We start from the raw sequence: 23,489 nt of genomic DNA, 5'->3' as shown, positions 1-23,489 counted from the left end.
TAATGTAACGTAAGTAGACGAAAAAAAACACACGTACTAGTCGCCTTCAGATCCTTGTTTCCTTATCGTAGTTGGGACACCATCCTTGGGATATCTCCTTTCCAACAAAAAAAAAAAGAATCAGAAAAATCGGTCCATAAACGACGAAGTTATCTGCGAACACATAAAAAATATATAATTATATACGGTCGAATTGAAAAACCTCCTTTTTTTTGAAGTCTGTTAAAATTAGCCTACGACCTGTTCTCAGACCTACTATAAATTTTTTTTTTTTATAACAACGGTCAAAGCGTTTCGGGGGGTAGTTTGATACGAACACTGACATGTGTATCAGATGATAACTTTATTCTCATTAAAATGCTTCTTACATATGTAAAAAGCATGATATTGAAAATAGGTTCTCAAATAATATCTAAAATGTAGATGCAGAAATGACATCATAATGAGATAGACTTCTTATCGTATCCGGCTTACATAAATGACCTGTGTTTAAGATAATAATGCCAATAATAGCCCACCGACTATTACATGGTACCCAAGTTACAATACGAACTACCTGTAATCAAGATTATTAGATAAGGCAATAAAAAATGGAACTTCTAACAATTCTTCCAAAATATGACAAAGTATGTAATAATTATGTATATTATGCTGCGTTTGTCTGACAATGAATAGCGTCTTAATTTTTTTTTGTCCTTATATGAGTAATTACATAAAAATCGTATTAAAATCTTTAATACTAAAAAGTAAGACAGACATTGAATTTGATTTTATAATTTTTGAGGCTTGTTTTTTTTTTTTTTTTTCGAGGATAAGAAAAGGCTGACAAATATTGCACTATAATACCTGCTTGTTTTATAAAAATGCATAGCCCATTATGTTTTCGGTGTACTTAACATCTTTATTATTTACTAGCTGGCCGGACAGACTTCGTTCTGTCAAAAATCAATAGTAATTTTTTTTTTGTATTAAAACCTTCCGTGGGCCTTATGTAACTTACAAAAAAAAAAAAAAAATAAGCCGCATTGGTCGAGCCATTCTCGAGTTATGCTATTAGAAACATTAACTTTTATTTATATAGATAAATTTAATGTTTGCAACTATTTGTCTAGAATTGAAAGTTTTTTTTTTTAAAATAATTTTTACCTAATGTTTGTGGGTGAAGTAGTAAGTACATGCGTGTAAATGTAAGTACAATTATGTTTGAACGAATATGTATATTCTGTATCTTTTTGGGATGCGTTGTATGAAATACTTTTCACTTGCACGATATCACGAACGAAAAACATTTTTTTTTAAATAATCATACTAACTAACCACACCAAAATTGGTGTATCATACGCACATTATATTAATAAATCGAGCTTGAAAATTGCACGTAATGCGACTAAATATAATCACGATTTCATCGCTTTTTTAGTTATGTCGGTGATAAGGTAGAGAAGCATGCGGTACAGTACGCTGTGATGGGGAACATTCACGTTATTAGGAAGAGGTGCGTCCGTCACAACACCCTCATGACTAGGTTAGTTCACGTTTTTGCGTTACTTGGTGGTGGTGGTACTGCTTGTTATTACTTTTTTTAACAAATTGGTAACAACAAAGAACGATATTGGGGTAAAATTTTGTCTAATGAATACTATTTGTATTTTACAGACAATATTTATCACGCAAAGCGTATTAGGAAAACGTTTAAGTGCTCATACCATGCGTACTAAAGCTTGTATTCATACTTAGTGCGCGCATTAACAAAGTATGTGCGTAGTTGCAAAGTGTATGTGCGGCGTTGCAAAGTGTGTGTGCGTAGTAGCAAAGTGTGTGTGCGTAGTAGTGTAGCGAGTATTAGTAGTATACGCATATAAGCAAGGCTTGTGTGCATACTAGCGGAGTGTGTACGCATAGTAGCATAGTGTAATGCGTACTAAGTGCAAACATGACTAGATTATCTGTACATATAATAAAATTGTAGGAAAGTCAAAACTATACATTGAATATTTTTTTAAAAGAATACTTGGGGTGTGATCTACAATCGATACCGAAGCCAAAAATATAGTTGTTAGAATTTTTGTCTGTTGTCTGTATGTATGTCCGGGATAAACTCAAAAAGTACCGCATGGATTTACTTCAAAGGCACGAATATTAGTAAGAAGTCGGGTCAACATATAGGCTACATATTACCATGGTCACCTATGGTGACCGGGGACGAGCAGTGAAAATTTTATTTCTTCAATGCATTCTGTAACAACGTGTAATCTAACGATGCATATTTGATTGTTATTGTTATTATGTTAATAACTATGATATAAGCTAGCTTCACACTGTAAATAAAGACATTCGGTAGTATATTTAGTATCAGCATTGCACCCATGCGAAGCTGGGGCGGGTCGCTAGGTCAGTATATAACTTAATATACTTACTACTCTGGACAAAAAACACGGTCCGGCAAATACAATTTGCGTTTTTAAAGTTAATTTAAAAAAAAATGAAAATTGCTATCGAACGCTATTGGAACAAAAATTTCGTATGAATTCGTTCAGAAATTGCGTTGCTTTTCGTTATTTTAGTGTATTTTAATGATACATCAAAAGTAACTGAGGTAGGGCACAGCAGGAATTTCCTGCTCAAAATATGGAGCAGCCCGACTGGGGTTAGAGTACCTCGACCTTACAGAAGATCACAGCAAAATAATACTGTTTTCAAGGAGTATTGTGTTCCCGTTGGTGAGTAAGGTGACCAGAGCTCCTGGGGGGATTGGGGATTGGGTCGGTAACGCGCTTGCAATGCTTCTGGTGTTGCAGGTGTCTATAAGCTACGGTAATCGCTTACCATCAGGTGAGCCGTACGCTTGTTTGCCGACCTAGTGACATAAAAAAAAAACTTAATATTAGCTAGGTATATAGTAGTTTAAGCTCTACATCCCTTGTATTTTAAGTAGAATATAAAATCTTGAAGTACAACACGTTTCACAGCTATCAATGACATTGTTGTTGTTTTTTTAAATAGTTTATTTGTTAAGTCAGTTACGAAATTTAAGACGTAGATTACTCGTATTTGTCTATTATTGTTAAATTCCTCTGATATTTTTAATCTGTTATTTGCTTCATAGAAAAGATAAACTATCATGTTATTGACATCGTTCTTGAGGGATTATGTTTCTATGTTAGCTGTATCCGCGACATTGATCGCGACTACCATCACTTTCATTAGTTTTTACGAAATAGCACGTAAACCAGCTTAAAATGAGACGTATGCGTAAACATTTCTGTACATTTCGTGTATCAAGATATTTTGACCTAATTCTGAGGGTATTTAAACCAAACTTCGTATAATATTTACCAATTAATAGATAAAATACATTATTTCAAGCAAAAAACGTAGAGAACCTAAATTAAATCGAAGTAAGTATATCTGAGTAAAAATTTGGAAATTTTTCCCTTCTCACATGAGATCCATGTTGAATTTGGGAATAAAAAATACACAATATTCTACCCCGTAGTATCGTACTACTCAAATCGTACTCAATTTTGTTAAAATTCAACAGCTTTGGCGTCTTGCGCTACCAAAATAAAATCAGACATACAGATAAAAATTTAATATTATTTTTTGCTTTAATGTCCTCCAAAACTAGTTTCAAAAATATCTGTAGGATTAGATCTGTTATATAAATATTTTTAAATGATAATTATGTAAAATAAATTATCTTATTGTTTTTTATATAAAGCGATATACAGTGACCTCGAACGCTACAGATATCATGAAAACAACGTAAATTCCTAGCTACATATGATAACACATCCTATACATAAGGATTTCCTGTTTTTTTTAACTATTTTATATTTTTATGTATATCTAACATGACAAACATATTACAGCCATTTTCATGCGGAGAGAATTGAATGGAGTAACTTTTTTACTATCACCAAAATTGCTAAGATGAATGATGTTTCTAGATTATTTCTGTATGTTTTTAATAGATAAACTCAAAAGGCTACTGGACTGAAAACTTTTACTACAGGATAATGCTACGTTATCATTGAGTGACGTAGGCTTTATTTCAATGGAAGATAACGGAAATGTCATAATCGTGCAATCCACGTCAGCGAAGCCTTGATCGGAAAACTAGTCTGACATATATTTCGGTTACCGACAGACAAATGTATATGTTGAATTATTAAAAATTGTGACTGGGCGAGGTGGAGAGTAGCAAGAGAGAGAGGTGCGAGCACACATATTCTTTCTCTCTTTCTCTTATAGTCAGTTATGTTTCGAATATGTGCAGGCCTATAAATTGTGCAACAGTTTTACTTCAGTCGTGTGGTCTAAAGCACACTCGTTTTTTTTATTTTTTACCATAGAAGTCTACTTTATCTATCAGATATTTCTATTCCAAACTTACTTGAGGTGAAATAAGCCTAATATAATACTAAATATGTACTGTGTGGCTACGGTACTAAAGAATATAGCCACCCCCTCTCTTCCCCTGGGGGTCGTAAGAGGTGACTACACAGTTTCGCTACCACCTTGGAACTTAAAAAGCCGACCGGTGGCGGGATAACCATCCAACTGCTGGCTTTGAAATACACAGGCCGAAGACGGGCAGCAGCGTCTTCGGTGCGACAAAGCCAGCCCTGCGGTCACCAACCCGCCTGCCCAGCGTGGTGACTAAGGGCAAAACACATGAGTTCACGTTATTTTTGGCGTAAACTTGTGGAGGCCTATGTCCAGCAGTGGACTGTATAGGCTGTAATGATGAATACTAAATATAATTTAGCTATATATAATTTGCCTCCAGCTGACTAATTCTGATAGCTTATCAGTTATCTAACAAAGGCGCTAGATAAACTTTATCAACAAGTATTAAATACTCCTTAAGATTATAAACTACATAAATACGAGTATAAAATAAATATATAATTTGTATCTTAAGAATACCAGAAAGTCAATAAATGGCGCAATTAAGCTCGATACGTCACTGCATCGAATACCAATTTATGGGATATTTCACTTTGCTTGATTCTAGTTGTAGAATATTAATTGTGGTGAAACTAATAGCCTATTCTGCCTCTTGCTGTTAAAATCTAAAGTTGTCTATTCATAACTTATGTGCTGGATAAACTTTATAAATCATTGGTGCAACAGGCCCTAATAATAATATTCTTCTATATATTATTATTACGTGAAGTAAAATATATTTTAATACGTGAAGCAAAAACTTTGTACCTCTGTACGAAAATTGCGCGGACGGAAGAGTATGATTGTATTGTATTGTTGTGGGCTCGGTTTTCCGCATTTAGACACAAAGGTGGTCCTAATATCATATAATCCTATCATACTCCTAGGAGGAGTATGATATTTCACACACTAAGTACATTAAAAAAACATTTCACACACTACCATATATTTGACACACACGCATATAATACACTCTTTTGTTTATTGTTATGGAAGTGAAAAGTATGAAGAACAGAACCTTAATAATGTTCAAACTTATAATTTAAATTAGTTATGGCCGAATTTCGACCATTGGGCGACTCCTAGTACAATGAATTATGTACCAAACAAACTATTTTAGTTCAAAGAGAAAATCAAATGAACGGAAGAAAGAGATACTTTATTTACAAAATTATTTTGTAAGAACACGTAGTATTTTTGTAACAAGAAAGAAACGTTACTAATTGCAAATGAAAAAAACCGACTATAATTACATCGACAAGTAATACAACATAATTATATAAGTAGACGAAAAAATAGTCAAGTAAATACGCGTTATCAAAGATTATTTAAAAAGTAGAGATCAGATTCAAATTTAAATGGGACTACAAGACACGCACTACCTTTCGATTAAAATAAATTTATCAAAATCGGTCCAGTCAAAAGTTCTGAGGTAACATACATAACAAAAATACAATCGAATTGAGAACCTTTTTTGGAAGTCGGTTAAAAGAAGCAATGCATATAGTAGAGGAATGTACTTACGTCAGTAACTAACTCGAAATTTGTATAATGTGCTCGAATTTTATAGAAAATTCGTCATACATTTCGTGTAAAGATTTACATACAAATTTGTAATGTAAACAGTAAATAATATAAATAATAATATTGTTAAAACAGAATAAATGCATTTATTTTAAATTAATTTCTATCTTTAATTCGAATCTCGTTTATTTTTATATATTTATCAAAAGTTATCGCTTTTTATCACTTAATTATATTTAATTAATATTTTATACATAAAATGTAAATTGAAAAAAAAATCGCCTTTATTTAAATTAAATAATTTAAAATAACAAATAAATTAAATATATGTATTAAATCTAATCATTAAATAAATATAGTTTTCAATCGTTATCTCTACGTATTAATTACATATCTGTTTGTTTAAGAGACTTGGTATTTATTATTTTATTTTATGGAGCTATATTTTGTATTGATTATGTTAGCCTTTTAATCCACATCAACGCATAGCGAACAATAAACAATCAAACAAAATACCTATGTATGTAGTTCTGCCGTTTCGTGCGTGTCTTTGACGTGGCGTGGCTCGTTTCGAATTTTACCTATTGTTGTCAATTATTATCTTGAATATAAGCTGCTGACAGACAAAAAATAAGCTACGTAATAGGTATATTTATTTCATTTAAATAGAGCGAAGTTATAATAATTCGTTAGTTTTATGTCTGTCACATAGAATTTTTTTTTTTAATTTTATTCGAGATACTCATTACAGTTCCGAAAACAACGATTTTTATAAACTATTCCTTCCATTTTTCAATAAGTACATAAAAAGTACTTTATACGGTACGGTAGGTACTAAATAAAAGTGTATACTTTTCATGATATGAACGTTCCGTAGTTATATTTCTATTTTCGATAAGATTTCATAAATACATTCGATATATAATTTCAACGTGTTCGAGTTAAACGCGTAACTTTCTCTTTAATGTGTTCCGTTGTGTAGAAAACTTGGCGAACGGAAATGACGTCCGACCGGTTATACGCTCATGCGCGTATTACAAGTACATTTCATCAAGAGATATTTTTTTATGTACATATGTTCTTATGCCATTTCAATCGTATTCCGATGCTTTGTAATTGGTTTTTTCGTACATGTTTTCAGTCATTAACTTCATCGCTATTTTTTTTTTATTACGTTCATTAAGTGTGTGTATATAATAATCACCTTACGGCGACAATAAATACAAAAAGAGAACATTCCTAGTAACAACTGAGGTAGGGCACAGCAGGAATTTCCTGCTCAAAATATGGAGCAGCCCGACTGGGGTAGTACCTCGACCTTACAGAAGATCACAGCTAAATAATACTGTTTTCAAGCAGTATTGTGTTCCTGTTAGTGAGTAAGGTGACCAGAGCTCCTGGGGATTGGGTCGGCAACATGTTTGCGATGCTTCTGGTGTTGCAGACGTCTATAAGCTACGGTAATCGCTTACCATCAGGTGAGCCGTACGCTTGTTTGTCGACCTAGTCGTATAAAAAAAAAGTATATTTCATTGCAAAAGTCATAATCGTGTTGTAATTATTTTCTCACTTAACTAATTTTTATTATAACTTGTAATTTAACTGGAATTTTAATTGTCTTCGTACTGGAACTACTACTATTATCTATCTACTAGTTCTAGTACTAATTTACTAACTTGTAATTTAGTGTAAATCTAATTAGTGATAATCTGATATTGCTCATAGATTCGTCACATGCACTCCAAAGATGAGCAAGTCCCTCTGGCGTCTCAGCTGGCAACTCCTTCGTCAGCTCCACGGCTTCCTGTACTCAGCACACGACCGTTCTGAAGCAGCTCGTGTCTTCTACAAGCTGAATATGGAACACAAAGATGAATATCATCCTTTGGATCGAAGGTAGGTTTTTGAGTATAGACCTCGCGGTTTCGTTTGTTTAATTTCAGATGTCGTGGTAATGTCGGGATAAAAAGTAGTTCATGTGTTATTGTGGACCTGTAGCTGAGGTACAGCAGGAAATTTCCTGCCCAAAATATACTATCACAGCTAAATAATACTGTTTTGGAGCAGTGTTGTGTTCCTGTTGGTGAGTAAGGTGACCAGAGTTCCTGTGAGAGGGGATTGGGGATAGGGTCGACACCGTGCTTGCGATGCTTTGGTGTTGCAGGCGTCTATAAGCTATGGTAATCGCTTATCATCAGGTTAGTCGTACACTTGTTTGCCGACTTAGTCAAACAAAAAATATTTATAGATTAATATGTAGTTCTGTGTATATTCATTTAGATTGTTTTCAAAAGTCCTTATTTTTAATGAAAAGACAGAAAGCAGATTGATCGCCGCGATCAGTAGGTACATATTAGAATCTCAATAAAATTTTGAAGCCTAGAAATAGTAGGAAGGTATGATTGACTTGATTCATCAACGATCTTCATATACATTATTTTGTAAAATGACGATCGAACCTTCTTCAGGTGCGCGGATGTATTATAAAGTACAGATTATGTACTCACCAACAGTCTCGAAATACAATCAATAAAGGCAATAAATGTTTAAAACAAGGCAGTTTTAATTGTACTAGCGTTTTAAAAATAATTTCTCGTGTATAATGAAATAAAAGTGATGTTCGCGTCATTGACAGTAAGACGTGTTATTACGTGTTTTTGACTCCATTATCGAAACAAGTTAAGTATAAACCGTTAAACCCACCCGTTTCGTAGGAGTATTGTAACTAACATTGTTACACGAGAATTTTATACATAAGATTACAATTTTGTTTAATATTCAAACACTAAAATATAATTATAATGGAATACATAGACAATACTAACACATAAAGAATTCTTTGTACGTTAACTTTTTGTACTATTGTCAATAATATTATAATGATCAACAAGAGAGGTCGTCGACACCTCGGTCAGTATTTTAATATTGAACCCGGACATGTTCATTAACGAAAAAAATATACTTCAAAAGTATTATCGTATGTTTTTTATATAAATAAAAATAAATCTCCGAAATGTATGTGAGCTCATAACTAAACGACCAAATTGGATAATTATTGAATTTTTTTACGTTCGAGTCCCACTAGTATCACGAAAGCCCCGAGAGAGATGGATAGATGTAATTAATCTTCTCAATTGGATCGAAATTCACAGATGGAGACCTATTGCTATTAATATATGAAATATAAATTTAAACATTAATGCTATTACAATAAAAAAAATGTAGTTTTAATAACATAAATTACATTAAACAAAAAAAACCTTAAACCTTTTTGCGTTTATACTGTACGAAAAAAATATGGAGCTACGAACTTACTAAGTTCTTCGGGTCAGCTCGCTTGAAATATCTCCTAATTTTGTCTTTGGTAATTAATTTTCCGGTAATTCATATTGTCGCAAGCACGAATTAAGTATTAGTGACCATAAAAGTTTAAAAATGTTTACGCCCAAAAAATTAACCCAAAAAAAGTTGTACCCAAAAAAAAACGAGTGTGCTTTAGACCACACGACCGAAGTAAAACTTCTTTATTGAATGAAACAACTTTTTTCGGATTTTATCGCGGTTTATTATTAACTTTTGATTCCCGACGTTTCGGATACTTTACAGCAACCATGGTCACGGGAGGACCTCCCGTGTGTTGTTTCATTAAATGAGTAAAATTCGCGTAAACATTAGAAAACAATATAAAACTTCCTTAGCTCCAACAGTAATATACGAAACGTAACTCTCTCTCTTTCTATCTTCACTAATTTATAATCTCCCTCAAATTCCGTTCGCCTCGCCCGATCACACTATTCGTTACGCTCTCGTCACGTATTCACCTGCTTACTCCCCAAGTCAAGTATGCGTTAAGAAGTTTTACTTCAAAAACTCTTGCGTTGTGGTAAATGTACACTGTATGCGTCTAAACATCGGCGGTTTGCGGATTTGATTTCCTCTCGGGATGGATATTTATATTTTTACAAATGTTTCTTTTCACCGTGCCTCGGAGACCACTTTGAGCCATCTGTCCCAGTTGTTCTCATACACATCTGATAGCGATCGCTATTCATAGCAGGGAATATAAAATATCGTAGTGGAGCAGTGTCATGGAGTAAGCTCCGATCCTTCTCCTTCACGTAGAAAGAGGCCTACGCCCAGCAGTGGCACATTACAGGTTGAATCGAACGCAATAAGAAAAAAAAAGTTTCGTTTGGTCATATAACAATTCTTATTATTTATTTGATTACTTAATAAGCTTATATTTTGTTTTAATTGAATTATAACTACAAGCGACTTTTGACGTAATTGATTTTAATTAAAACAAACAAAAAAATATTCTGCATCGTTTTAATTTTAATAACATAAAATATTTATGCAGAAATGATTGAAGAATTTGAATGCAAGGAAACAATAATAAATTTAAATTAATTAATTAATTATTAAGATTTTTCTTATAAATAATACCTACATGATAATTAAGTGAATGATGTTTTGTGCACTTAAAAAAATCGTATTTTAATGTAAATACAAAGACGAGAGATGGTAAAAACAATATATTGTTTATGATTAATATCTTAAAAGGTTAACACATTGAAGGAATAAGTTCTTAAGTCATACAAACTTAACTTTTTTTTAAGTTTATTCTTACTTATATTGAAAATGTTTCCGCTCTTTAACACGTTAAACACCGCCTTGATTTTTTAGTTTATCTGTTTGGGCCATGACACACAATTTTTCCGTTGTTGCCGTGGGGGACATATATGAGAGAAAGAGAAAATAAGTAATTTCTTTTAAAAACTTATCATAAAAAATGTGTAAATAAGCGCTTTTAAGCTGGTTTCATCGGCTACATAAGTGAGGCCGAACTGGTATTCCCCATGGCGATCAACGTGTTAATTTTTTTTTTTTTTCAAATTAAATGGAAATTCTTTTGATTAAACTTTTGACGACAAATAAAAATATTTGTAATTATGTTAAAAGAAACAATGTCTGTATCTTATGTATATTTGTAATCACGTTTTCGAAAACGAGTTGATAATATTCAATTGATATTCGTTTTATCTGTTGGAAATTTTTTCACTATAATTTCACGTAAAAAGATTTGCAGTTTAATCCGGTTTATAATTTCGCATCCACCGGCATTTTACTAGATATGCCGTCTATTGATATACTGAATTTTAAAATTAGGTAACATTCATAGTTTCTGTAATTTTATCTGAAAGTTTTCTCTGCTTTTACCTGAACAGAGATCGGTCACATAGGTACTAATTAATCACAGAAAATTTCTTTATTGGGGAATACCGAAAATTTCTGGGGATGTGGTGTATTGACATCACGGTGTGATGTAATCACTTACCATAGCGTGTCCACGATCACGCTTTTCTGCCGACTAGGTGCTAGACAATCAATATCATCACTTCAGCCAGCCAGCAGTTCACTGCTGGACATAGGCCTCAATACAAATTTTCTCAATCTCAATACAAATTCAACGACAAAAATGTCGTGAACTCATGTGTTTTGCCTATAGTCACCACGCTGGGCAAGCGGGTTGGTGCCCGCCTGTTCAGTTTCAGCCTGTGTACTTTAAAGCCGTTGAATGGTTATCCCGCCATTGGTCAGCTTTTTATGTTCCAAGGTGGTAGTGAAACTGTGTTATCCCTTGGTTGCCTCTTACGACACCTACGGGAAAAGAGGGGGTGGCTACATTCTTTACTGCCGTAACCACACAGCAGACATTAAACATACATTACTTAGTGGAAAACATTTTGTAGCTAGTAACAAAAACCAACCAAAATCCCAAGGAACATTTTTTTACAACAATGCAAGCTGAATAATAGACCAAAACTTATTTATAATTTAATACTTTAAATTAATCTTTTGTTATATAAAATTCTGACGTGCATTCATTATCCCCACATCTAATTAAATAATCTAATCGCATGACCTTGATGTGTCCCTTATCTGTTCTTAATTGCAACGTTTAAGATAACTTTCGAACAGGACAATGTTATACATCGTGATTAGATTCGGTCATACAATGTTATCGTAACATCACTGATTTGTCGTCTTTTTGTTATGAATCGGAAATTTTTGTTTCCTTGTCACTATAATTTGAAAAGACAGCATGAATTGCTCACAATATTGTACAGAATGATGAGCAACATGATGCTTTGGCTTCCTTATTCAACACAGGAACATAACACTATTTAAGAGCAGTAATTATTTGAATGTGATCTTCTGTAAGGTTGACGAACTTCCTCAGTTGAGCTGGTCCAAATTTCGAACAATTTATTCTGGCTATGCCCTACCCAATAAAATCAAGTCACAAAAAATCTACAAGTTTGCGATGACGTTCTTAAAGATTATTTAGAACTATGTAATAATAAAAGTACTTTAAAAAAAGTGTACCTATAGGTACTATACTTTGTAATGTAAGTAGTACCTATATACTTTTACTAATATGTATACATATATATTTATTATGCTGTTGATAAAGTTAAGTATGATAAATGTTTAATATCTTATAAAGTCATCGATGTACATAGATTCTTGGTGCGACCTCTAAAACAATCTTGTTAAAAAATTTGCAACAACATAGACAGGTGCAAAAATTTCCTTTTAAGTAAGTGTTTTAGAAGGTTATGGAATTACTCTTTTATCAGTAGCATGCAAATTTTTCACTATTTGTCATAGGCTTTTTATTAAATTATATATATTTGAACAGAGAGATCAGAACAGCCATAATAGTGTAATCAAATAAAACTAATATCAATCATTCTTAAGTCGCACTGTTTGATGTTACAAAAAATCGCGTCTATTGCCTACTTACGCTATCAATAGTATTATAAAATCTATTAGTTTTATAAAATCACGACCAGAACAATAGATTTACAATATTACGGATAAAGTACATCGCGATCGACTCATATCAACATCAACTAGAACGAAGTCCACACACATCCAACTTAGTAACGGTTACGTCCTACGATTATATGTATTATCACGTCCTCGTAGAGTTTATTGTCGTTTGCCATTGAAACTCGTATCATTTAATCCAGAGAGTCATCAACATTTGTGCAACTTTTTGTAGGTAGCATTATCTTCGCATGGAATATAATTAAAGCTTACAATTTAATTCTTCGATTTAGATCCTGTTTCGCCGGTATCCGTTAAGTCTGTCTGACTTTTTCTGAATTCTTTATCACCATCGAATTCCACTTCTATTCTCTACCTGTGTATCTAAAAATTGTAGTTTATAACGTATAACAGGAAGTGGCCTATTTTACGTCTTTTGGTTAAAGTCTAATCGTAATTTATGTGCACGATCAGTACCCAGTTGTACAAAATTATGTTTTTGTTGATTTCTCATTTAAAAGTATACATAATATTGTGTTGTCAAAATGACTTCGTTACGATTTCACTAGAACTGTTTACAGTTAATTTCCACATAAACATGATGTATCTACAGTGAAATCTACGAAAGATTGTTAGTTGAATATCTAGGATCACAACTGATAAGAGCAACTAGTAATCATTGGTCTTAGTTCATCTATTGCAGACGATTTAGACAGTGTCAGACAGACACTGTATCACCTAGGCTACTCTTCAGGAAAACGCAAAGTTGCCTAATCTCTGCGCCACCCTCTCGACCTCACTGGGTAGGCCTACAGGAACGACGTGTCGGTACGTGTGCACCCAGTTCGGCTGCAGGAGTCTTTCTCATTTTAGAGCTATCCCACGAATGCTTGATGGAGACCCTATTCCGGGTTTCAAATGAAGTTTTCCTTCTCCAGGACCCTGATGATTTTGTTGTGATGAGTTGGTTTGGTTTATACCTCGGTCGCCTTTACGACCCCCACGGTAAGAAAGGGGGTGGTGCTATTCTACTCGGCCGACACCCCACGGCAAACAAGAGCATTTAGTACCACAGCGGATTTTATTTGAAGACGCTAAAACACAACTCAGAAAAACTGAAATTCTAATAGTAATTGTATGGGCTTTCATTGCCCCGACAAAGACGTTAAAATTCGACGATATACAACATCGGCTGATTTCATAATATGTAAAGTTGGTTTAAGTTTGGTTTTTAATTCCCATTTCATTGAAGTTCTTTTCAAAGATTCGCATTCGCATTTCCACATACAAAATTGTTCATTGAATGTAGAGAATTTATGCATATGTATCAGTTATTGATTCGATTGTGACGTCACAATTAGGGGCTGATATTGTTTCGTTCTTATCCAAACGTCCCATTTCCAATACTTTATTATTTACACTACTATTGATAAATAATGTAATTATTTACTTGTATTAGAGGAATATTGTTCTAGCTTAGTTTTTTTTTTTCATTTTTAAGGTATACGAGTATAACTGAGCAGTATATCACCTACGTTGTAAATGAGTTTTCCTACACATTATCTATTATTAGGTATTAAATATCGTATCAATATGTTTTGAATAATCAGAGAAACTATTACGTTTCGATCTTGATAACTCACTTATTATTGTTATTATTCCTGCAAATATGAGATCTAAAATACTTAACGCATCAAATTTATTGCTAATAATTTATAATAAATAATGATTTAATTAGCACCTATTATATTGTTACATGAGTTAATTACATTGTATAATTATTAGCGGCTAGAACATGTTTGTTATTATGATAAATACAGAGCAAAAGCTAACAAGGTATATTTTATTTACATATATTATTATAATTAATTATTTAATTTAATATTCAATGTGTTCAAATTGTTATGGTTTTAATTATATTTTTTTAAGAAAAACATCTTTATGCACGCTTAACTTGGGTAAGCTGGTGAATGCGTTACGAAAACTGTGATCGTGCGAAGCGAACGTAAGTTGAGAGAGAGACATATAAAATAGTGAAAATAGAAAGAGATAGAGTTACGTTTCGTAAATTTTCCTTCAGCCGTGTGGCAAACTCGTTTTTTTTTTTCGTTCTTCTTATTTTCAAAATGTTACCGTCCAATGTTTTAGAAAAAATGGAAACTTAAGTAAATGCAAATTACGATAGCTTTAATATACATATATTTATTTAACCTGCCTGACCCGGTGAACTTCCTAATGTCATATTCTTTTGTATTCGTGAATATATCAAGTTTTTATATTATCTTTTATTGAAACCTTGGGCTAACAATAACAACACACACACACAAAAAAAATCAATTTGGTCTGTAAGAAGAATGTATCTAGTTTTTATTTACTATACCTTATGGCGACATTTTCATTTTATTTCATTTAAATATATAAACTGTATATAGATCAGTAGAGATTACTGTGTAATCTGATTTGAAGTCCAATGGTACGATGGTTGACCTCTGACTCTCAATCACTTAATTAACTCATATCATAATACCCAATCAATTTAGTCATACATAATCTTTGACCGGCATTATAATTTAAAACAAAAAACTGTTTTCAAGCATTACTAGTAAGTACTTTACTATCTAACTCGGTGTCATTTAAGTCTATGTCTCCAAAGATATAAAATATGTATAATATACAAAGCTATTAAAAAATTGAAAAAATAAAAACATGACACCTACAGAATATTATGACAAGGTAATAAATATTAATTTGATGTTCATTTATTTGTTTGAGAACGATTAAATCCAGCAATCAAGCAAATGCTAATCAGTCAGCAAGCAGTGGTGGATTAAGCTCTGATCCTTCTCCTACATAAAGAAAGAGGATTTATGGATATTTTTAACCGACTTCCAAAAAAGGAGGAGGTTCTCAATTCGATTGTATTTTTTTTTTTTTTTTTTTTTTTTTTTTTAGTTATATTACATCAGAACTTTTGACTGGGTGGAGCGATTTCGACAAATTTTCTTTTAATCGAAAGGTGGTGTGTGCCAATTGGTCCCATTTAAATTTATTTGAGATCTAACTATTACTTTTCGAGCTATATCTAATAATGCGTTTTTACTTGACGCTTTTTTCGTCGACCTACGTTGTATTATACCGCATAACTTTCTACTGAATGCACCGATTTTGATAATTCTTTTTTTGTTGGAAAGGAGATATCCCAAGTTTAGTACCATGATAAGGAAACTAGGATCTGATGGTGGGATCCCAGAGAAATCGAGGGAAACTCTTGAAAATCCGCAATAACTTTTTACTAGGTGTACCGATTTTGATAATTCTTTTTTTGTTGGAAAGAAAATATCCCTAGTTTAGTACCATGATAAGGAAACCAGGATCTGATGATGGGATCCCCGAGAAATCGAGGGAACTTCTTGAAAATCCGCAATAACTTTTTATTAGGTGTACCGATTTTAATGATTTTTAATTTAATCGAAAGCCGATGTTTATCATGTGGTCACATTTAAATTTCATCGAGATCTGATAACTACTTTTTGAGTAATCTTTGATAATGCGTTGTTACTTGACTGTTTTTTCGTCGATCTACGTTGTATTACTCGTCGATGTAATTGAAGTCGGTTTTTTTTTTCGTTTGCGAGCAAACACAATTATTAAGCACATCATTGATAAGTAAATTATGCTAGAGAGGAAATTTCAAGCACAAACCTACAGTTATAATAATAGTATCAACCTTAATAATATTTTTAAAGAATTTTGTAATAATTTGAAGATTTCTGTTTTAACTATTGACATCTACAACAATTTTGGAAACTTTGGAGCAGCGTGGTGGATTAAGTTCTGATCCTTCTCCTACATGGGGAAAGAGGCCTATGCCCAGTAGTGGGATATTACAGGCTGAAGCGATCTACAACAATTATATTATTAACAATCGCAAGCGAATTGCAGTAGTTATACTTGTTAGATAATTCGGTGTATGTCTGTAGGTATAACCCAAATATTAATGTTGACAAACTCCGCTAAAACTATTCAAAACCATCGATAAGAGGTCGTCAATTAATCAGGACAGGTTCAAATGTGGTGTTTTTTCATACACCATAATTATATACATATATAATTTATCATATATAGCTCACTGTAATTGTTTCCAGGAAATAAGACACCGTCAGATCTAATAAGGCAAAAACATTTGCTAATACTACCCAAGGTCGAAAAAATTACTTATTGATATGTTTTATCTTAAATAATTTAACAAAACAATTGATATCTATAAATTCTCGCGCTCGTGACGTAGAAAGAGTAACAATTCAACTACGCAGCATAAAATACATTACACATTATTAATGAAAGCTTTTGTAGACAAGAATTTTTCTTCAAAAATTGTATATATTAATTAATATTATACATTAATAGTTACAGCTTCCTTCTGAGAGTTATATCTTCGGACTGCTGTCTCTTAAGTATTAGATTATTTATAACTGCCTTCAGACAAACTAAGATGAACGTTATTAATAATTATAAAACTTTAATTCACATAATATCAATTAATCTTATTTAGGGCAAATTAATAATCGATAAATACTAATATAGATCTAGTTTAGGCAACCTTTATTAAGTTTATCAAATATTTCTTAAGGAACTTTGGTTTCCAAGAGAGAAATATTAAGTGTGACCTAAATTTTTAATATCAGGAAAAGTATGTTTGGAGTAGTAAAAGGATATTTTATTAATTCTACTGGGCAGCAAATTAATTTGGGAAAAAAATCCCGAATCTCTACTCATTTGTTATCATCATATATCCTCTTCAATTCGCCCAAGGGTTAAACTTTTTAATCTTCACCTATATTTCAACTTCTATCTAAATTCTTGTAGTTCCAGACCTATTTGTTTAATCTATGCCGCGCCTCCCTATCAGTGTTTAATTTTTACTCCCACAGGGTCAAATGCGAAATTCGCGTCAATCATAATAACGAAAGTTTTGATAGCCTTATCTGTTGCGCACTTCCAGCGTTCTATTGTTGTATTTGTGTCACGATATCGGCCGACCAGCTGCGATCCAAAAGACGCAAGCCGTGTCTTATCGGGCTTACAGGTTAAGGCTTAGGGTTAAATTTATTTGCCTACTCTAAACATAGTGCTGTAATATAATTATTTTTTGTAACCTGAGAATGCTTTGATTTCCTTTATATTTGCTAAAACTTTTGTTCTTTGTCTTTTGTTGTGTGTCTTACACAATGAATATTTAAGAAAATTGTGATTTTTTTTTAAATTATCTGATTATTAATATTTCACGCTTTTGACTTTTCGAATGACAATACTACTTCTTTTGGGCTAGGTACCTAGTTATTACATATTCAGATTGTCATGAAAGTGATAATCTGAATATACTTTCCCTGTCTTACTAATTAAGACTTTTACATATCAACCACATGACCAATTTCCTTCGTGTTTTCTACGTTCGTAACGTTGGTAGAATGAACCGTAATGGCGACTGAAAACCTTAAACTTATCAATCAATCAATATTTAAATTGTCTTTCCATCGTACGAAATAATTAAATTAACGTAACATTTATTCCTCAGATAGTAAACAAGCGTGTCGTTGGGTCGTTACACGTCACTGCGCTTCTCGGGTGATGTTTTGTTGTGCGCATTTGAATGGCGCAAATAATATATCGTGATTTTTATTGGAAATGTCATAATGTAATTATCCTATTAAATTGTGTTAAAACATAAATATGATAATATAAGATATTTCAATCTTATATTGTAAATTAAATAGCAATTTTTTTAATTTTCTATATGTAAAATGTGTTATATATAAGCTTAACACAACACTAATATAATAAATAATAATATCTTTTAAGAGATTTATATTATTAATAATGTACCAAATACAAATCGTGTTTCGAACAGACTGAAAAAAGCTATTAAAACCTCATTGGACAAACGATAAACCATGCAGGTTTTATTAATTTCTTTATTTTATTGTTTTACAGGCGTGCCAATGACCTGCGCCTAACATACGGCGAACCACAGACCGAAAGCGACACTTTCGAACATATCCTGAACGTCACAACTCACAACGACGCTCTTCTTGCGTACTACTACCTCGACAGCGATAACAAGGTATGTGAGATATTTGCAGATGCAAACGCACGTTTTTGGTAAAGCAACTTATAGAAAGTTCGAGATTAGTTAACAAGGTTTTATGGCTGGGCCTCGTTGCCCAACCTCTCAAATCGGTGACCTTTTTAGGGCTGCTATGGTCAGTAACAAAAAAAAATGAAAAATATAGAAAGACATCAGAAGTTACATCAGACCACTTAGACCATCGCACAAATATTAAGTAGAGAATATAGAAGACACAAAGAAATTTATGATACAGTCGAAATAAGAATCTTCGTTAAAATTAGATTTTTTTTTTTTTTTTTATAAATAAAATTATGTCCACAGGCTTAGAGTGCCCATGCTTTTCTTATTCCGATTTTTAGTTTTATTACTGATCGTTTACTTGTTACACTACTGCAGCTTACATTAAGAGACCTAATTATTCTATCTTAGTATCCCTAATGCAGACGTGAGTCCACCGACCAAAATTATGCTAAACTTAATTGATATCTTACATGCAAAAAGATATAGAATTATAAGAAAATTAGAAGATTAAGAAATAGTAATAAAAATCCTTATCTTAAATAAGGCACAGAGTATAAGATTCAACGTATAGAAAAAAAAAATCTTTTTATTATAGAGCTAATCAATTAATGAAAGACAAGCAAAAGTTCAAGTACGTTTACAAGTATTTAGTGTATATCCTGCTGGGCCAGTTATGATTAAATTCTATTATATACGATAACTTAACCGGGAATATATAGACTATATACTATGGTTTAAAAAAGTTCAAAGTGAGATTTATTATCCACTAATATAGATAGGTAAAATAAAATATAGGGTATACTAAGCCGCAGGTGACTATTAAGTAAGATTAAATAGTAAATTTAAAGCCATTATCGAAACACGTATTAAAGATTATTGAACTCTTAACCTATTGTAAATTCTTTTATAAAAATACTATAAATATTTGTATAAACGGTTTTATAGTAGATTAATTATTATTTACATATGAAATTGACTTCGTCACAATACCCTTTTGCCAATTAAATGTGAGTTATTGATTCTTGTACTAAAATTATTGTAAAATCAGCCAGTTCAAAGACACGCCATTTTCACTCGTTTACGTTTTGTAATAAATTTTTTCTACTATTCTTACAGGTTTTAATTGATTATTCACACGGGACTCTACATCGGCTAATTTCAGTTATATGCGTTTGAGTAGATACCAAAACATGTTGACTGTTGTTTCAAAAATTTATATCTTTATTCCAAGAATAATCTCTCATTATGTATGTCAACAAATAAATTAAAAAAAAAATTAATGTTAAACGATAAAAATTATATTTATTCATTAAAAAATAAGTATATAGAAAAATTTGATTTCTACAACCCGAACATCACTTACACATTTACTTCGATCAATATTCGAACGACATATCCGCGCCTACTGTGACGTATTTAATTATCTACACCAATGTTATCTTAGGAAATCGTATAACTATTAAATAAGCATTGTTTGTATTTATACTTACATAGTCACGTTTTCGAAAACGCATATCTGATGATTTCGATGACGTTTGCTATACGGCCAAGTTACGATAGTGCAAAATCGATCTAGCTAAGTCTCGTGTCTAAAAAATTGGGTTAGTGGATATATTCCCTACTATGAGTAACGATCGCTATCAGGGGCACGTTATAACAACCGGGGCTTAACGTGCTCTCCGATGCACGATGAAAAACCCCACGAGGACACACATTCAAACTGGAAAGAAATATTTGTTCTAATACAAATATCCGTTCCGAGTGGGAATCGAATGGGAAACACACACCACTATACCAGAGCGGTTGTTTAGACAAGGAAAACAATGCTTTTTTATATTTAAAAATATATCAATATTATAAAAAGAATTAAAAATCAGTTCAAATCTAAATTCATTGCAAGACAAGTTGATTCAAATATGGAACAAGAGTTGATTATACAAACGTTTCTTAACAAGCGTAAACATTAAAACGAACTCAAAGATCACAACAAGCTATGCGTCCCTTTCTAAAATCGTAAAACAGAAATAAACAGCTACAATTTCTATTTCCCTCGTTATCTCGTGACGCAATTTATTTTGCGCGGGTTATCATGGGTTTATTTTAATTTTTTTTTTTATAACATGCCAATGTTTTGTTATTTATCGTTAAAAATTGTAAAAAGTGTTGACGTTAGTGTAGGTTATCGTCTGTTTAAGTTTTAATTGTAGCTGCAACATATTAAGATTATTTTAATGTCGGTTTTTATTTCCGTGTTCAAAGTTTCGTGGCGCAACGGTTACAGGCATGGATTGTGCCTGTTGCGTTAGCGGTTGCGGGTTCGATCCCCGCACATGACAAACATTTGTATTGGCCATACAGGTGTTTGCCGTGATCTGGGTGTTTGTGCAGTCCTTGTGGGTCTCCCCACCGTGACTCGGAGAGCACGTTAAGCCGTCGGTCCCGGTTGTTATCATGTACACCTGATAGCGATCGTTACTCATAGAAGGGAATATATCCGCCAACCCGCATTGGAGCAGCGTGCTGGATTAAGCTCTGATCCTTCTCCTGCATGGGGAAAGAGGCCTATGCCCAGTAGTGGGATATTACAGGCTGAAACGAAGTAAAATTATCTACGTAAAATTAATTTTTTTTTGTTGTTGGCTATAACGTTGTAATAACCAATCATTTGTTACAAATCTTAAAGCAAACGACCAATGTGTAACATTTTTTATTACATGACTATTATGAAAAATCGGCACGTGACTAACCAACATAAAACCTTTAAAACTAAAAATCTCTTTGTTAATGAGGTGTTTACAGCAATGCATTGATCAATGATCGCGACGGCATGCATTACGTGCCGCTGATAAATTTAACGGTGACACATTGTAAACAACGCGCAATTGCATTGAAATACAACGCAATATGGTGAAAGTTAATTAGCTAAAGATAATATTTTTTGTGATTTAATAAACAACATTTTGAAAATATATAAAAAATTGAGTGGTAGTGACTCCTTGCTTAGAAATGTTGATTGTATAAATTTTTAACTACCCACGCCTGTCGCTATCACTATTTTATGTAATAAAAAATTAAATAGACCCGGAAATATAGATTTTATAATATAGGTATGTCATTGGGATTTTACAAGCTTGATCAAAAATTTAAACAAAATCGCTAATTTTTTTTAAAAGTTAGTATCAATATTTTGAAAAATGTAGCTGGCCTATTAATAACATTTGCAAGAAATCTCCAAAATAAAAAGTAAAAGGGAGAAAGTACTATCAATATTATTAATTTTTTAATTAAAAATCAACTACTGACTCTCCGTATCTAAAACAAAATGTATTAATTACACTGATAATTCATTATATACTCGTATCATTTAGAAAGATCTACAGACGAGAAGCAATTTAAACACTATCAATATTAATTTTATCTCTAAAATACCTAATTGGGATTGTACGTTATTAATGATATTTATAAATTTTATTTACGACTCTTAGTGAGGATTTTGTAATAAATGTTTACTAACTTAACACTAAACCAACTATGATATACTTGCAAAACCAAAACAGGGCGAGGGTATACGAGACAACCTGTTGAATGGGGAAAATGTTTGTTACAAGAAAAATGTATGAGACTTTAGGAACTTGAAGTCTACTATAAGCAACCCATAACTTACTTTTCATTCCGCACATGGCACATCCCAAGAAATCTTAAAGTTAAGCTAGTACACCATAAAATGCAAAGTCCAATAAAAATATTCATAGTGAAATAGTTTTGGATGCTATTTCATCCCAATGATCTCATAAGACAATAACACTCAGTGTCTGTGTTTGTGTTCATAGATGAAAATGACGGAAATATATGACGTGACTGACGCCGACACAGACATAGTCCAGTCACCGGCAGAGCGCGATCTCAACAAACAACTGGAGTTCGACAACGATTGGTCTGGCGAGCTGATGGCTGAGGACGGTACGTTGTCCCTTTTTATTATATAAATACAAGTATTTGTGTAGCGTGTACTAGAACACTAGCTAACGGTATTAGATTTTGGATTTATTTAGAACAAAATACAACTTACATACAATGTGATAATAGTAAATACTGAACGTTAATTGGGCTATTTACTATTTCATTGGTTATTCTGATTTTTCAATGTTTGGTCTGTGGATGGATGGATGTTAAATAATTTATAACATTGTTGGTCTACCCTCTCTTTTAACCTTTAAACGTTAGCACTACTATACGAGCAACAGTGGCACTGGAACAATCAGAAACTCGGAAATGACCTATGACAAACAAATATGTAGTTGTATCTGCGAATGTTAAAAAATAACATATATACGAGTTTTCGTATGTCTCGCTTTTATAATATCACTCAAAGGGGAGAGAAGGAGGTTCTGTTGGGAATAAATATGGCGTCCCACGTGAAAACAAAATCCTAGATTTTTTAAAAGTTGGCTTTGCCATAATAATGGTACGAACTACAAACGATGGTATGTAGAATGCAGAAACATATATTCATGTAATGTAGTTATAC

At 32.5% G+C, this 23,489-nt stretch overlaps 1 protein-coding gene across 1 annotated transcript in view; it reads left to right on the top strand.

The window, feature by feature from the left end:
- Positions 1-23,489, top strand: part of LOC123670011 — a 47,143-nt gene that overhangs the window by 12,427 nt on the left and 11,227 nt on the right. The window contains exons 7-9 of the mRNA XM_045603506.1: positions 7,702-7,872; positions 18,805-18,934; positions 22,792-22,921. Coding sequence (XP_045459462.1) covers positions 7,702-7,872; positions 18,805-18,934; positions 22,792-22,921 — 431 coding nt within the window. The remainder of the gene's footprint in view (positions 1-7,701; positions 7,873-18,804; positions 18,935-22,791; positions 22,922-23,489) is intronic.

Source organism: Melitaea cinxia, chromosome 4 (assembly GCF_905220565.1).
Source record: "Melitaea cinxia chromosome 4, ilMelCinx1.1, whole genome shotgun sequence".
In the NCBI taxonomy this organism is placed as follows: domain Eukaryota; kingdom Metazoa; phylum Arthropoda; class Insecta; order Lepidoptera; family Nymphalidae; genus Melitaea; species Melitaea cinxia.
The sequence above is the reverse complement of the archived record's forward strand: the minus strand, read 5'-3'. Positions and strand labels throughout refer to the sequence as shown.